Source organism: Bidens hawaiensis, unplaced genomic scaffold (genome assembly GCF_021521415.1).
Source record: "Bidens hawaiensis isolate Kalapana, Puna unplaced genomic scaffold, B.hawaiensis_p1.1 tig00041035_1, whole genome shotgun sequence".
NCBI classification, from domain to species: domain Eukaryota; kingdom Viridiplantae; phylum Streptophyta; class Magnoliopsida; order Asterales; family Asteraceae; genus Bidens; species Bidens hawaiensis.
Window position 1 is genome coordinate 21190 of NW_027497243.1, and position 15429 is coordinate 36618.

At 36.0% G+C, this 15429-nt stretch overlaps 2 protein-coding genes across 2 annotated transcripts; one reads left to right on the forward strand and one right to left on the reverse strand.

Annotated features, from left to right (window-relative positions):
- Positions 1-1297: 1297 nt before the first annotated feature.
- LOC143592543 (uncharacterized) lies at positions 1298-1831 on the forward strand. Its single transcript, XM_077072441.1, has one exon. The coding sequence runs from the start codon at positions 1298-1300 to the stop codon at positions 1829-1831; it is 534 nt and encodes a 177-aa protein (XP_076928556.1).
- A 1386-nt stretch (positions 1832-3217) lies between these two features.
- LOC143592540 (putative E3 ubiquitin ligase SUD1) lies at positions 3218-12047 on the reverse strand. The gene is made up of 9 exons (XM_077072438.1): positions 11769-12047; positions 8176-8841; positions 6770-7546; positions 6468-6679; positions 5472-5798; positions 5235-5395; positions 4984-5147; positions 4756-4902; positions 3218-3794 (listed from the first exon to the last, which is right to left on the reverse strand). The coding sequence occupies exons 1-9, from the start codon at positions 12015-12017 to the stop codon at positions 3291-3293; spliced, it is 3207 nt and encodes a 1068-aa protein (XP_076928553.1). The 5' UTR covers positions 12018-12047; the 3' UTR covers positions 3218-3290.
- Positions 12048-15429: the final 3382 nt, after the last annotated feature.

The window sequence follows — 15429 nt, forward strand, 5'->3', positions numbered from 1 at the left end:
TTTTGCTATTTTTTTTACATTTTTTAGTAATTTTTATATATGTTTTCAAGAGAGAGAAAATGTAAATAAACTTTTACATTTTTTATTAACTTTAATTGTGGACCACAAGATTTAATTTTTAATTAAAAACATGTGGTTGAGAATAGGTTTCTAGAGTTTTTACAACTCAAGTAGGTTTTTATTCTAACCTAACCCTATATATCTATATCTATATCTATATCTATATATATATATATATATATGCATACTTAGATTATTACTTTTTAATTATGCTATTTTTATTATTTTTAAATATATAGATTAATATAAAAAAAATATTAAGTTATAATTACTGGGGTTTGTTTAACTATGAGGTAAAAGGGAAAATAACCATTTATCCATATAGTAGACATTATAGAGAAAATTGAGTTTTTACATTTTAGCCCCCTCTTCACCCGCCTACTATTAGAGATACTAGGGATAAGCAACTTCGGTATTGGTACTAATTGGTACCGCCGGTACTGAATCGGTACCAAATATTTGAGTTTTTCAATATCAGTACGGTACCAACATTTCTCGAATTTTACCTTCAATACCGGTACCGGTACCGAACCGAATATTTCGGTAGCGGTACCAAGAATTTACGATTTTCAGGATCGGGATTTTCGATACTGTTACCGGTATGGTGCCAACCTCATCCCTGTAGCATCATGGATGTCCTAATAGTTTTGATTCAAAGCATTCTCTGTGTCTCAAAAACTTTAGATAATGTTTTATGGAGTGAAATATAGAGTGAAAAATGAGAGAGAAATTATACAAAATATATATTATGGAGTGAAAAATGAGAGAGAATTATGGAGTGAAATATGAGGGAGAAATTATACTAACTAGTCGGGATTACTCCATTTTTTTAGTCTAATATGGAGATGAATTTTGTTTTAATTGCATTAATGGTGATTGAGCATATTTTTATGAAAAAAAAAATCAAGAGATAAAGGAAAGAAACGAAAATAAAGGAAACGTAAGTGTAAATAGTTTTCAAATTCTCTCTTTACTCATGATCATGCCGTTATTTTTGTAAGTGTATATATGCATGTGTGTGTATGATTGATAGTCCATGCACCTTGAGCTAGCTGGTTTACCACCCATGGCTCCCCATTCTTTTTTAATTTGTATCATCCTCCTCCTAACTATCTCATTCTCTTTCAATAGAATCTCAGCCGACCCGAATTACGTAGTGATTAACGACGCCCCTCACCATGGCGGTGGCATCAAATTCGAGAAAGTTATTGGCGGGGTTCCGCACACCAAACGCGTAATGCATGAGATCACCAACTTCATATGGTCCACCGTTTTCAAACAAAACACACCAGCCGACCGAAAACCCGTAGACACTATAGAAGTCTACATCCAGGATTTCGACGGAGCCGAAGCATTCACTTGGGGAAACAATATCAATGTGAGCGCGATCTATTTGCGGGATTACGCGGGGCCAATGGAGTTGAAGTGGGAATTCACGTCCCTTATGCACCATGAAATGACCCATGTTTTCCAATGGAATGGGGAGGGTAAAACCCCCGGGGCATTGACTGAAGGGATCGCGGATTATACCATCTTGAAAGCAAATTATTACCCGCTGGCCTTTGCAGCACCGGGTTCTGGGGATAAATGGGACCAGGGGTATGATTTCACAGCCCGTTTTCTCGAGTATTGCGATGGCCTTGTTCCGGACTTTGTGGCCAAGCTTAACAATATGATGCGGTACACGTACGATGTCTCCTTCTTTCAAGACTTAACGGGAAAGCCCGTTGATCAGCTATGGACAGAGTACAAGGCTAAATATAATACATGACAATAAGATGCTTTCGGAAGGAAGAAATACAAGGCTAGCCTAAAACTAATATTGTCCTGTCCGGTGTATTATTAATGAATTTCCTAATTAGATTGATGTACAACTTTTTCGAATCCTATAATAAGATCCTAGCTTTTTTTAAGTAAATAATAATATAAGTCTCTGTGTCTTTTTATTTGATTGTTTTGGATATTCTAATATAAACTCATCAATTCAATTCTCTTCCAAACTCGTTTCATGCAACGCACCCTTTTGTCGTAGACCAAATAATTGAAGATTGGATTGCTTCTTTGTGCTTGAACGCTTGGGTTTAGCCTCAGCGGGATAGGAAGATCGGATTGCTTGTTTCAAGTTTACCAAAAAGCCCTCATCTTCTTATTACCATTAATCTAAGAATCATGGAGTTTAACCCAAAAACATTATTGGATTATGAGCAAATCCAGATTTTATCCATCCATGGCATCAATCTTCGAACCATTTTGTAACACCTTTATCATACATATAATTAGGTTCTATGTAGGTTAAAACAATCCAGATCTCTTTCATACAACATCTATTGGTATTAATTTGAAATTATAAGCAAAGGGACCACGAGATCGAAGGCAGAAATCGACATAAATAAATCTGAAACCATATGGTTCATATTCCACATAAATCAAACTGCCTTGCATTCTCACTCTAGGGTTGGACTTGGGATGATGACCTAGAGGTGCACAAATCGGGTAGGAACCGGAACCGGGTATAGTCAACAAAAGTCAAAATCAGGTCCGGGTAGGAACCGGTTTCGGGTATAGTCGGGTATTTGACTGGGTTTTGATCGGTTCCATCGGGTTTTTTTCGGGTTTTGGGTAGGGTATGGCCGGGTTTTGACCGGGTATTGGCGGAACCGGGTCCGGGTCGGTTCCAGTTTCAGAGGGAAACCCAAGACCCGGTCCATACCGTAGGATCGGGACCCGGAACCGCCGGGTCGGGCCGGAACCGGTTATTTTGTGCACCTCTATGATGACTGAGCGACAGTTAGGATACGATGTGAGAGTGAGGGTAGTTTTGTACTTTTCTCCCTTTTTTACTTTCCAGTTTTCTTCTCAAATTTACAAACCAAGCAAGACAAAATTTCAAAGGAAATAATTCCAATCACAACTCAATTCCAATTCCAAATTCTTTAAAAACTTTCCGTGAGCCAAACGCACCCCTAAAGGGTGTAGGAGGTGAATCTTCAAGTTAGAGTGTTTCAAAACTGGTATGACCCGTTCCCCAACCCGATCAAAGCCACCCGTGTACTTTTGTCACGGCCCAATGATGCAACTAGACACGATTGACATATATAAACATAAAAATACATCATGCTTATACCTCTTTCTTTAGCTAATATACCAGGAACCCATATTCACAAAACTAAACAAAAACACAAATCACAAAATTAAGTCACAAATTTATTACTTACCTTCCACCACCTCTCTCAACCCTCCACTGGAACATTATTATGTCTATGCCTCAACCCTAAATCAGCATCACCGCCATTCTCTCTCATTCCCACAACTTCCACAAAGCCCGAGGTCGCGACAACGGGACCCGCTTGAGGGATCTCTTGTTCATCTTCCCCAAAGTTATGAAGTCTCCTACCAATCAAATACCGGTCATCTCTAATTGAGTTATGAAGGTTGGTGAACCACACATGAAACCTCTTAGCACAAAAGCATAACAAACTAAATCCAAGGCACCCTAGCCACGCAAACCGGTAAACAGCCGAATTAACCACTAGCGGGTACCCAAATACCGGAAATACCCCTCTAGCTAACACGTAAGGTATGCATAAAGCAGTTAGAAGCTTCATGACGATGGGGACTACAATCTCACGCAACACCCAAAACCCTTGCAGTCTTGAGAAACCATTGTCTCTCACCCGCTCAAACTTTACCCGCCAGGTGTCATTCGCTAGAGGCAACACATGATCCATCATTACCTGTTCAGGAGAAGGAGATGAGAGAACTATATTATGCAAACACCTTTTATGCAACATTCTATTTCTTGTACATATAATTGTGTCAAATATGAGAACTTTATTATAACAATAATATAGATTTTTTATTAAAACAAGGGCAAGCATCATAAATAAACAATATACTTTCTACTTTTCTCACAAAAGTCAACATTTTTTTGCACATTAAAGTCCCTCTACATGTTAAAAAAAATAGTGAATTTTTTTAAAACACTTGGAACTAATATTTCTTGTTGGTTTTCTTGCGCATTCTTTATTTTTTTTCTAACGTGGCTTATATTTATTTTTATCCCGGTTGTTTGTAAAACAATTTGGATGTCCCAGTTCCAAGCTGTTTTAAAAAACAATTTCACAATTTTGTTCAAATTTAGCATGTAGATGAACTTTCATATGTTGGTTCTTCCTGATATTTGCCCATAAGAAAATTTAGGAAGTTGTATACATTGAGCATACATGATACACTTTTAGGCTTTAGCGACTTTCGACCTAAACCCTTATAGCTCATATGAATATAATAGCACTTACATGATATAAATATAACTACATAATGAATACTACCCTACTACCATTATACATATCTTTTTGTTACTAAAAACAAAATAACATATATTAATAAATATCATCAGTATAGATAGTTTTTATTAAAAAGAAAATAAATTATTATTAAATAATGAAGAATAAACGAGCCGAGGTCAAGCTTGTTGAATAACTCGCAACCTGAGATCAAGATTTAAACATACAGCTCCAGACGAGCCTAGCTTGACACTCGGGATCGAGCTCAGGCTCGGGTAATCATAAATCAGGTAGAAGACGAATAATATTTTGGAACTGAATATGCATATACCAAAAATAATAACTTGTGTATTGTGTGCATTGACATTGATGAAATCCATGTTGCTAAGTTAATAAAACCATGTTAACTCACCAGTCGAGTCCATATCTTCAGAAAGATAAGTCCAAGAGCCCAATCCTGATACAAGAGAAAAACTGGGCTTTCATCCACCGGCACCCGCATTGGTACAATCACCAAAAGCTCAAACAGTAGACCAATCATCACTGGGATCATAAAAATCTGCAAAAAGCATAATATTAATTATTAAACATAGTTAAGCAAGAATAAAAGAGACAACGGCAAATGTGGCTTGTGGCTTACCCAAATAGACAATAATAACGAACTTTTAACAACAATGGAACACCAGTTCATGATATGACCTAATAAAATGGTTGCTCTTGTTGTTTTAATTTGTTCAACTGAATATCTTACACCCGCTAGTATAGTCCAGATGACATAACTTCCAATAAAGAACGCGTACATGTCTGCAAAATTGTTAAATAAATGTTGTGTCAGCATATGTTTCTCAAACATGAAACAGAGAGAAAAATTTAATGATTTAAATTACGCACCATTGCATTTGATGCCATGTGTTATTGGAAGAAGAGGAACCGAGTTAAACAACACTCGTCCAAGGAAAACGGGCCCCACAATTACAGCAGAATTGAAGATTAGCAGTGTCATCCAAGCCACCAGCAAAAGCAACACAATACACAGCACAAATCCATATCTCCTAATAATTAAAAAAAAAATCGCATAAACCATGACGGTTTGAAAAGTAAATTTAATTATATAGTGCAATAACATACTCTGAATCAGATCGTTCATCACCAGCAGCTTCTTCCGCGATATTAGCATCAGTTGCTGCCAGCCTCGCTCTGTTTACATCTTCAGGAGCTAAATATCCAACCACGGGTCTATCTTGACCACCCGCTTGACCATTTTGTTGACCATTATCATCTTCGGGATTAGGTAATAGGAAATCGGTTAAACCAAGAGCCCAGCCAGCTGCAGTGAACCAGTAGCGAAGAACTGACTTGATTGTTGACTTTAGCTTAAAGTGTTCGATAGCAAACGGGATGAATATTTGAAAGAGAAGCATGTTAGCAGGGATCTCAGTAAATGGATCAGATACCCTGCAAAGACAGAGTGAGACTCGTGATTGTGAGTAAAAATATTAACACAATTAGGCCTGTAGGCGGACCAAGCGTTCAGTGAACCGTTTAGCGGGAGTTCGTTTGTCTAATTCACGAACAAACATGAACAAAACTTTGTTCATCTAATTAAACGAACGAGCATAAGCACATGTATCGTTCGTTCACGTTTGTTTTTGTTCATCTAGTTAAAGAAACGTTTGTCTAAGTTTGTTTGCTTACGTTCTTTAATATATTCACATAAAACTTTTCGACTCATTATAACTTGGTCTAGTTTAAATAATCTTTTAGGCCCAACACATTGTGTTTGTTCATCTATGATCAGTTATGTTAATTTGTGAAGCATTCACTTATACTGTTCACGAGCGAGCCTAAACATACACAACATGCTGATTTTATAACGAACGAACACAAACAAGAACCTCCTGTTTATTTAATTGTCCGCGTTCAAAAGTTTGTTAGGTTAGAGTTGAATAAACGAACATGTTCATTTTCTTAAACGAACGAACACGAACGAGAAAACCCTGTTCGTTTTCGATCGTTTGTTCTACTAAAGTTAAACGAACAAACATAAACATGCTATCTTCGTGTTATCTTGATTTGTTTACAAGCCTATATGCAATAGAACTTTAAAATAAAAAAAATGCTTACGTTATATCAAGAGGGAAAACGGACGGAGTCATTCGCATGGCAAGCTTAACAGGCAAAAACACAAGCATTACAATTAAGCTTCCATAAACAGTAACCGATAATAAAACTCTGCGTGCATGCTTATGCACAGGATCATCAATTAGATCCCGGAACGGATTGTAATTCGGATCAGCTGGATCTCTTAGAAAATAAAGAACTCCATTACGCAATACCTGCAAATTATAAAAAATAACTTATCAAACAAAATTCGAGATTGAAACGTTAAACATGATTTATTGAAAGACTAGGTTGGAAGACTATACCCCACGCAAGAGACTAACAAATACGGATATTTGCAACATGTAGACAATACCGAAAACCCAATGAATCAATGAGCTTGCTAATGGAGATGATGAGAAAAAATCAACTCTTTGAGACATAGATTTGCCAAACATCCTTAAAGTACAAAAATCTAACCACCATCCACACATGAGCGGGAAAACCCCGAGCTCAATAACTAACAGGAATGCGACCTTAATCATAGTCATTAAATGTTTCATAGCTGCAACAAACTGTCTGAACAGAGAAGGAATTGTCCCGGCTACAGAAACAATACCATAAAACCGTCCTATGGTCAAACTCAACGGCTCTCCTTTCGTGTACCTAATTACCACAATAGCTCCCAAGTAGAAAACAACAAGTGAAAAAATGAAAATGTATCCAACAGCAAGAGTTGTAACATCTGACAACCGTGATGCTCCTGTTGCAACCGCGTTTATAACATCTGATGAAACGGGAATAGTGACATTGTTTGATGAGTCCGCAAGTCCAGTAGAATTTGCATTTAACATTTCTGCCACATGGCCAATCACATTGTTATCTGAGTTGGTGTCAGATGTCAGATTTGTGACCGCGGTCAGCGAGTTCTTTAATGTAATGTTAGCTAAGGCAAGTGCATGTTCATTGAATGGAACACCGGTTGTTAACACGGGGGTGGCTGCGGATGATAAAATCCATGATAAGTGGTATAGTATAAATCGTCCTAGGTGGAATGGTACGAGGATTACAACCCCAAGAAATATCATGTTGCTTGCAAGAACCTGTAGATGAAAAGGTGAGTATAATTAGCATGCATGACTTGAAATGAAATCATACGTAACAAAAAAAAGGATAAATTACAGTTTTCATCCTTTATGTATATAGTTACCTTATAGATCGTGTCTTTTAACTTCAATTAAATACAAAAACGTCCATGAAGTTCTTATGTGGTCCCTAATTAACTATAAACTAATTTATCTTACAAAAATATAATTTCTTTCATAACTTTTTTATTTTTGTTTGTTTAATTGAATTATTTATTTGTCTCATTTACTAATCTTATGTATATTATGAAAATATAACTTATTTCATAACTTATCTATTTTTGTTTGTTTAATTGAGTTATTTATTTTTCTTATTATTATTATTATTATTATTATTATTATTATACTTCAAAAATATTAATTGATTATTTTATTTTAGGGGTTTAAACGAGCTAAGCCACTCATGAGCTACTCGTGATGAGAAAAATAAGGAAATAACTGTGAAAAATACGCATTTTGTTATTTAGTAGTAAGGAAAAAATGTGATAACATATGAACTTCTCAGAGATGTTTCCTGTATTTATTGAAGTTAAAAAACACGAGCTGTAGCTCACCCTACACATAAAGGAACCCAACAATTTACTCACAGTGAATGCATTTTCCACCAAATGAAAAACAGGGCCTTGCATGCCAACTAGCTCATCAAAAGGAACATCCTCTGCACCATCTCCATCATCCAAACCATCAAACATCTGCTCAACATGTGCCTCAAGACGAGCCGCTTGCATCTCCCATCTGGCTGCAACATTTTCTGCATTTCTTCTAATCATCTGACCTGCCCCACCAATCCCTTGGGCCCCACCAGCATCTTCATCATTCCTGTTGGCTTGAACAGGTTGCCTTCTGGCAACCCGAGCACCATTTCTATCTCCTTCATCTTCTCTTTCACCCTCAATTTCTCTCAGATGTCTAAAATAGTCCCTTAAAGATGTGGCCCCAAGAAAAATGAACACTATACTGGCAGAGAGTAAGAACCCGTGAAGGCAGTCGGTTAAAATAACAGTAGTGGAAATATGGCTCAAGAACAATCCCTGGGCTTCACTGTAATTCCTCACGAATGAGAAACGCCATATCCAAAAGGTTATAAATGGTATAATTAAAAGCCATACAGAAAGCACAAAACTGAGCCGTAGAAAGAATTGCAGCACGTGATATGCTTTCATTGCCATCCCGACTATAAATTCTTGAAAAGGAAGCCTTGCAGGTGCGTTTTCGGCATACACAGGTGAGAATGAAAATGGGTGCTTGCACACCTGAAATGTAAGTTGAGATAGCGTAAAAGCACAAACAAATGTGAAGACAACAAATTCCACTAGCAATATTCTATATAGACTGTCAATGGTCCATTTCATAGGATCCACAGTATATCGCCACAAAATATTGTGTTTGCTAATGTACGACTACAAACCAATTTGTAAGAAAGTTGTTCAACTAAAAAGTACAACTTGCCTCTGATTCTTGACCATAAGACAACAATATCATGACAAGTTACAAAAATAACACAAAAGAATCCTGTACAATTGATATACGGAATAGAAAATCATATATAACAGCCAAAATAAGTCAAATGACAGGACTTATATCAAGACTGCAAAATTCCTAGCTACGCCCTACACTCTACTTGTTTCCAAATATAAAACGAATGCCGAAACACCATCTAAAACGAAGCTATCATTCACCATGACAGTAAAAACAACAGGAAGACGTAACAAAATGTTTATGTGCACCTCTACTCCAGGCATAGAGCCACAAAAGTCAATCTTACATCAATTTGTTAGTGGCTGGTGAAATTAAAATACCAGCCATTAATATCTTCACCCACACAACATAAATGATCCAAATAACCAGAGTTATCAGAGGCGCTAGGTGCACAGGCCTCACCTGCGGCCTAGGCGAAAGGCGCACTTAAATAAAAAAAATTAAAATATATATTATGTATTAAAAAAAAATGCTATTCTTCATATAAAAAAAACAAGAGCAATTATATAACATTTGATATCATCTAATTAGTATGCAAAGTTCTAAAAGAATCAAGATTCAAATGTAATTCCAAAACTTGAATAACAAAATGTTCAAAGTAAATTACCAAAAGTTCAAAAAGTAATAAATAGTAAAGGCTCAAATGATCATTGTTTGTGATCCGTCATCAATACTAATAGAGATGTCGTCAACTTCAAGAAGCGAGGGCCTAGGAACTAGAAACGCATATATTGGGCCCCGCCTGAAAAATGGGCCTAGGCGCAAGAAGCGAGTTTTAATAACAGCGTAACAGCCAAAATAAGTCAAATGACAGGACTTATGTCAGGTCTGTAAAATTCCTAGTAAGGGTGAGCATTAACCAAACTGAACCGAAAAGGGCGTAGCCGAACCGAAATTGACCGGTAATCGAATTAACTGAAAAGCGGGTTATCAAGTCTGTAAAATTCCTAGCTACATCCTACACACTACTTGTTTCCAAAATACGAAATGAATGCCGAAACAGCAACTAAACCGAAGCTATAGTTCACCATGACAATAAAAAACAACGGGAAGACATTTCAAAAAGTTTATGTGCACTTTTACTCCAGGCATAGAGCCTCAAAAGTCAATCTTGCATCAATTTGTTAGTGGCTGGTGAAATTAATGTACCAGCCATTAATATCTTCACCCACACAACGCAAATATAAATGAACCAATAACAACTTTTCCAATTAATATCAGCACTTCACCAAGTCTTCTGCAAAATCAACTAGCTAACCCTAACACTTCTATCAAATCAGAGATAAGCTGCCAGCCTGCCAGTTTGGCATGACTCACAGAACATGCTTAAAATAGCTAGTAACAACAACCACACTATGCAATTAATGTGGTAAATAATCGGATATCGGTCAAGGACCGATATTTGGGATATAGGTTATCGCAGTGGGATATTGGTAATTTAATATCATGCAAAACTTATATATATATATATATATATATATATATATATATATATAGGGTTAGTTTCATTTGAGAACTCAAAAAAAGTTAAGAACTTTTAGGAACTCTTAAAAACCAAATATTTTTTTAACTCTTTTTATATATTAACATTATTTGAGACTTGTTTTATCATATTTATAAAAAAAATTTGATTACATATATAAATCACAAGTTACACACGTGTAAAATTTATGTGATAAAAATTTACATATGTGTAAAAAAAACATAGATATGCGCAAAAAAACTAATTTTCATAATTGTAATCGTAAATATAGATGTCAAAAGTGATAAAATTACACTTAAATAACATTAACATACAAAAATTTTTATAAAAAACGTTAGTTATTAAGAGTTCCTTCAAGTTCTTAAATAATTTAAGAGTTCTCAAATGATACTAATCCTATATATATATATATATATATATCTTACAATACTAATAAAAGAAAATGTTGAAACTTATGTGTCAACCCTATATTTCTTCTAATTTCTAATCTCTCGTCTCATTCATTGGAGCTATCCATGGGTCATGGGTCAAAATCATTTTGTCAAGAGGGTTATAACATAGTGTGGATTTTATAACATAGTGTCATTTTCATACCTAAAGCTTGATCAACTACGCAACTTTAGCACGTTTTTTTAAAATTTCTTGCAAATTCACACCCGGCGTTTTCAAAACCATGCTATTTTAGTAATTTTCGTTAACCCGTTTGTTTTTCCTTTTAAGTCTACATTAAATTAATTCATAAGTATTTTGAGAATCACAATTGAAATAACGGACTTTATTTTTATTGTTTGATAAATCCCGTGTAATACACGGGTTCAAAAGCTAGTATATATATATATAGCAATTTAACATTAACAAATTAATCATTTGCAACTTGCAAAACACTAACAAATGTACCTAGTAGGAATTGACTAAGACTTAAAAACACAAATGGCAGCAATAAGAAGAAAGACGAACAGAAGAACTAAGAAGAAAGGTACTGATATCGGGAAAATCTGTGATGTATCAGTCAAATCTATGCCAATATCGCCGATATTATCAGCACCGATATCCTGACCTATATTTCACATAGAGACCGATATAGCACCAATAATTGAGTTCATAGTAACCATAATCACTTGTGTTTATAACCAACACTAAATTAAACAACCAGCTAAACATATAACTAATAACAATTAACGTCAATTGAAACTCGAACGAACAAAACAATAACCGGACCTCGCACTGACGCGCGTTGCTGTGGTTAAGCCACTGAAGAAGACAATCCTGATGCACAAACTTAATACTCCCGCTGCAAGCACACGGATACCGAAGCGGATTATCATCATCTCCGGTGTTCCGGCAGATCCGACACACATCTTCATCCTCATCCTCATCAACATCATACCTAGCATTTACGTTTCCAAACGGCAGAGGCGGTGGTTGTCCAATTCCGTCGTGTGCTGGCGGCGGATGGATGATATCCATGGATTGATTGGTTGGGAGAGTATGTTGTGATGAATGATGGTGTTAGGGTTTCGGTGCCCTGATTATTATTGTTATTATTTGGGGATATTGAAATGAATCCGGTTTTCGGTTGAGATGGTCGTTGGGATTTGAATGATGCGAGTTTAATTAATTGGGAGGTTGTGGGAAGGGAAGAATGGAGAGAGAGATCGGACGCCAAAGAGAAAGCGTGTGCAGGTTGGGACTATTAATGAGATGAGAATGGCCCATATCTCTATGTTTATTTACGACTTTGTACAATTGGGTGACTTGCTTTAACCGCAAATAACAATAACGACCAGTGTGGTAAGAGAGATTTTATGTTTTATGCGACTCGGTTTTGATTTACAACCCTATTATTTAGTTTTTGTGGTATTTGGTGATGATGAGAGACTAGACAAATAGGCGTCGTCTACTAATTGAATCATTGAGCTGAACAAGTTTTACCTCAGTCGTGACCTTGGGCGAGTGTTCACAGGCCTTAGGTGAGGGTTTTCCCGAATCGAAAGACGAGGGTATCCTGATGTGATGAATTTAGCTAATAACTCACTTGGAGGATCCGCTGATCATAAAAAAGATGATAAAAAAAATACTTTATATTATATACCTTTTACGTAGGGGTGCAAATGAGTCAAGCTACTCGAGATCAGCTCATTAAAAAGCTCGATCGATCCAAGCTTAATCGAGCTCGAGCCCGAGCTTCAGTTATCGAGCTCGAGCCGGCTCACGAGCCTAAACGAGCCTGTCATTTATATAATTTTTTAAAATATACCTTTAATAATTATTAATTAATAAATATAATTTTATGAAAAAACACCTCAATAATATATATTATTTTATACACAAAACTATAATAGAAAAAAATATATAAAAATAATTATAATTATATAAAAAGTAGTTGATATATAGTAAACGAGCCGAGCTCGAGCTTGAAAATTTACTCACGAGCCGAGCTCGAGCTTTGAAAATAAAGCTCGAAACGAGCCGAGCTTGAGCTCGAGCTCTGCGTAACTTAAACGAGCCGGTCGAGCTCGGGCTTGGCTTGGCTCGGCTCGTTTGCAACCCTACTTTTACGTAACATGAGAGATTACGCATATATTCGTCCGTTGGGTAAACTATAGTCACGTATGTAAAAGACCTCTCGTGTATTATCTATTTATCTTTCAATCGTGTATCCTCAACAAAGTGTCCATTTTTCTTGATTCACGTGTTAACAAAACTTAGGGTGTGTTTGGTAGGGAGCTTTTAAGAACGTCTAGTTTCAAACTTTTAAGAAAAAACTTATACTCAATAGAAAGTCTTGTTTGGTTGAAGGAGCTTGAAGCTTTTAGGTTATTAGAAAAAGCTTAAAGCTCCTACTAATAGCGTTTAGAAAAGGCTACAAGCTTTTGGTATTTAAAATTACTTAAATAACCTCCAATATATATACATTTAGTATTATGTTTTTTACTTATGCCCATTTTAATCATTTTATACATTTTATTAAAGCTTCAGCTACTCTGTCAAACACCTATAAATATATATAAAAAGCTATAGCTTCCAGCCACCAGCTACAGCTACAACTACCGGCTTCTAGCTTTCAGTCACCAACCATCAGTTACTAGCTATTTTGCCAAGCATACCCTTGGTGGTACATGTTTTTTTTTTCTTTTAATTATTTTTTTTGTGTCTATTAGGCTTTTCAGAATCCAATAAGTTTGAACATATGCAAGAACCAGTTCATGATTCAGCTTAACACACATATGAACATATAGATTGTTGATACAGCCAATTATTTGTAAGGCTTCAATGTCGGATGGAGGTTCACCGAGCCTTCCGAGGCTTATATCTGAGAAGATAAACATGCAGGTAAATATTTGCACTAGATGTCATGATTTAGATATATAGAAAGGATGGAATATGAGAGATATAGAAGGGCTGGTGTCTTTATAGAAATAATAAGGGAGATGTGTTTGAATACTGGAAGGGAATATAATTATAATGTGTAGGGTATATAGTGGGGAGTGTGCTGTCGAGTAAACGTATTTCTTATGGTTGATAGGATAAACTGGATTGTATGGGGCAAGCCACTATTTATCAAGGTTGAGAGTAAACACTACTTATTATTAGAGGTGCACCAATAGGGTATTTTTAATATCTGATTTCGGGTATGTAATCAGGTTCGGATATGATTGGGTATTAGAAAATTAAGTATTGAAAGAACCGGGTATGGTTTGGGTACATATATTAAGGTGAGAAACCATACTCTATGTATCTGGGAAGAGTATAATCAGATTCAGGTATAACCGAGTATGAGCCCGCGTATTAATACACGGTTTTAAAAGGTAAGTTTTTTTAAAATTATGTTACAAAAAAATAAATTAGTTTAAACATTAAATTTGGTTTGTAATTTGTAAAAATAAATAAATAGATTACAACAACAAAAATTGATTCAAGTAAAAATTATTTGCTCTATGATATGCATTTTAGTTAAAAAAATTTAAATATAAAAGTTGAAGTTTCTCATTCACGCCAGTGTTGGAAATGGGCCTGGGCCTGGACTTTGATTGGATTGTTGGGTAAGTGATGGACTATTGAGAGTGTGAAAAAATCCCGAGAATGTTCATGTTGGTAGAAATAAAGACGCATGCATGTATATTGGACTCAATTGTTGATGTTGGTGGGGCCTCGGTTTGAAACATAGCTTGCAATTGGATGAGGGTACCGACATATGCAATTGATCATAAGATTTGCAACATCGAGAATTCTCATTATGATTAGAATAATTGGGTTAGGTGTATGAAGAAACATGAAATGAATCTGACCTGATCTATGAGGATGTTTCTCGGTGTTCGAGATGAACGAACCACGACTTCGTCTTCTTCTCTGGTAACTCGAGATCTGCCATGGAAATATGGGGGTGTGGAGTGACTGCTAAGAGTTTCCTCTTGTTTACAGACACAAAAATATATATGGAAGCCAAGTGTCAAAGAAGGGATCCTTCAAATGAAAGATGAAGACCCCTTATATAGGAACTCCATGGCTACCATCATGAAACCCTAACCGTATTAGGCCAGGCCCGGTTAGGGGTTACCTCCACAACCCCCCAGCCCATTAGGCATTGGTTAGCAAACAATAATAATATAACAAATATAATATAAAACACAATAAGTAAAAGGTCGTACCGGGTATTTAGGACCCTACCTCCACAGTGTCTATCAAGATAAACATTTTCAACATATGAGACATGAGAGTAGCCGTCATTGAAAGTATATATTCCAACACGTACGTGTAGCTTTATTAACAAGAACTAGGATAGAGCCCGTGTGACACACGGGTGGTTAAAAAAAATAACTAAGTCACGGGTTATAACATAACTAAAAGGGTTCGTGCCCCATATTGTGTTTAGAAGAAG

Excerpts from the sequence above, each read along its gene's own strand:
- LOC143592543 (XM_077072441.1), top strand. The coding sequence starts at position 1,298 with ATGCATGAGATCACCAACTTCATATGGTCCACCGTTTTCAAACAAAAC.
- LOC143592540 (XM_077072438.1), bottom strand. The coding sequence starts at position 12,017 with ATGGATATCATCCATCCGCCGCCAGCACACGACGGAATTGGACAACCA. Across the intron at positions 6,680-6,769 it reads TTGTTAGTCTCTTGCGTGGG|GTATTGCGTAATGGAGTTCT; the intron begins GTATAGTCTTCC and ends TATAATTTGCAG. Across the intron at positions 4,903-4,983 it reads CGTTATTATTGTCTATTTGG|ATTTTTATGATCCCAGTGAT; the intron begins GTAAGCCACAAG and ends TGCTTTTTGCAG.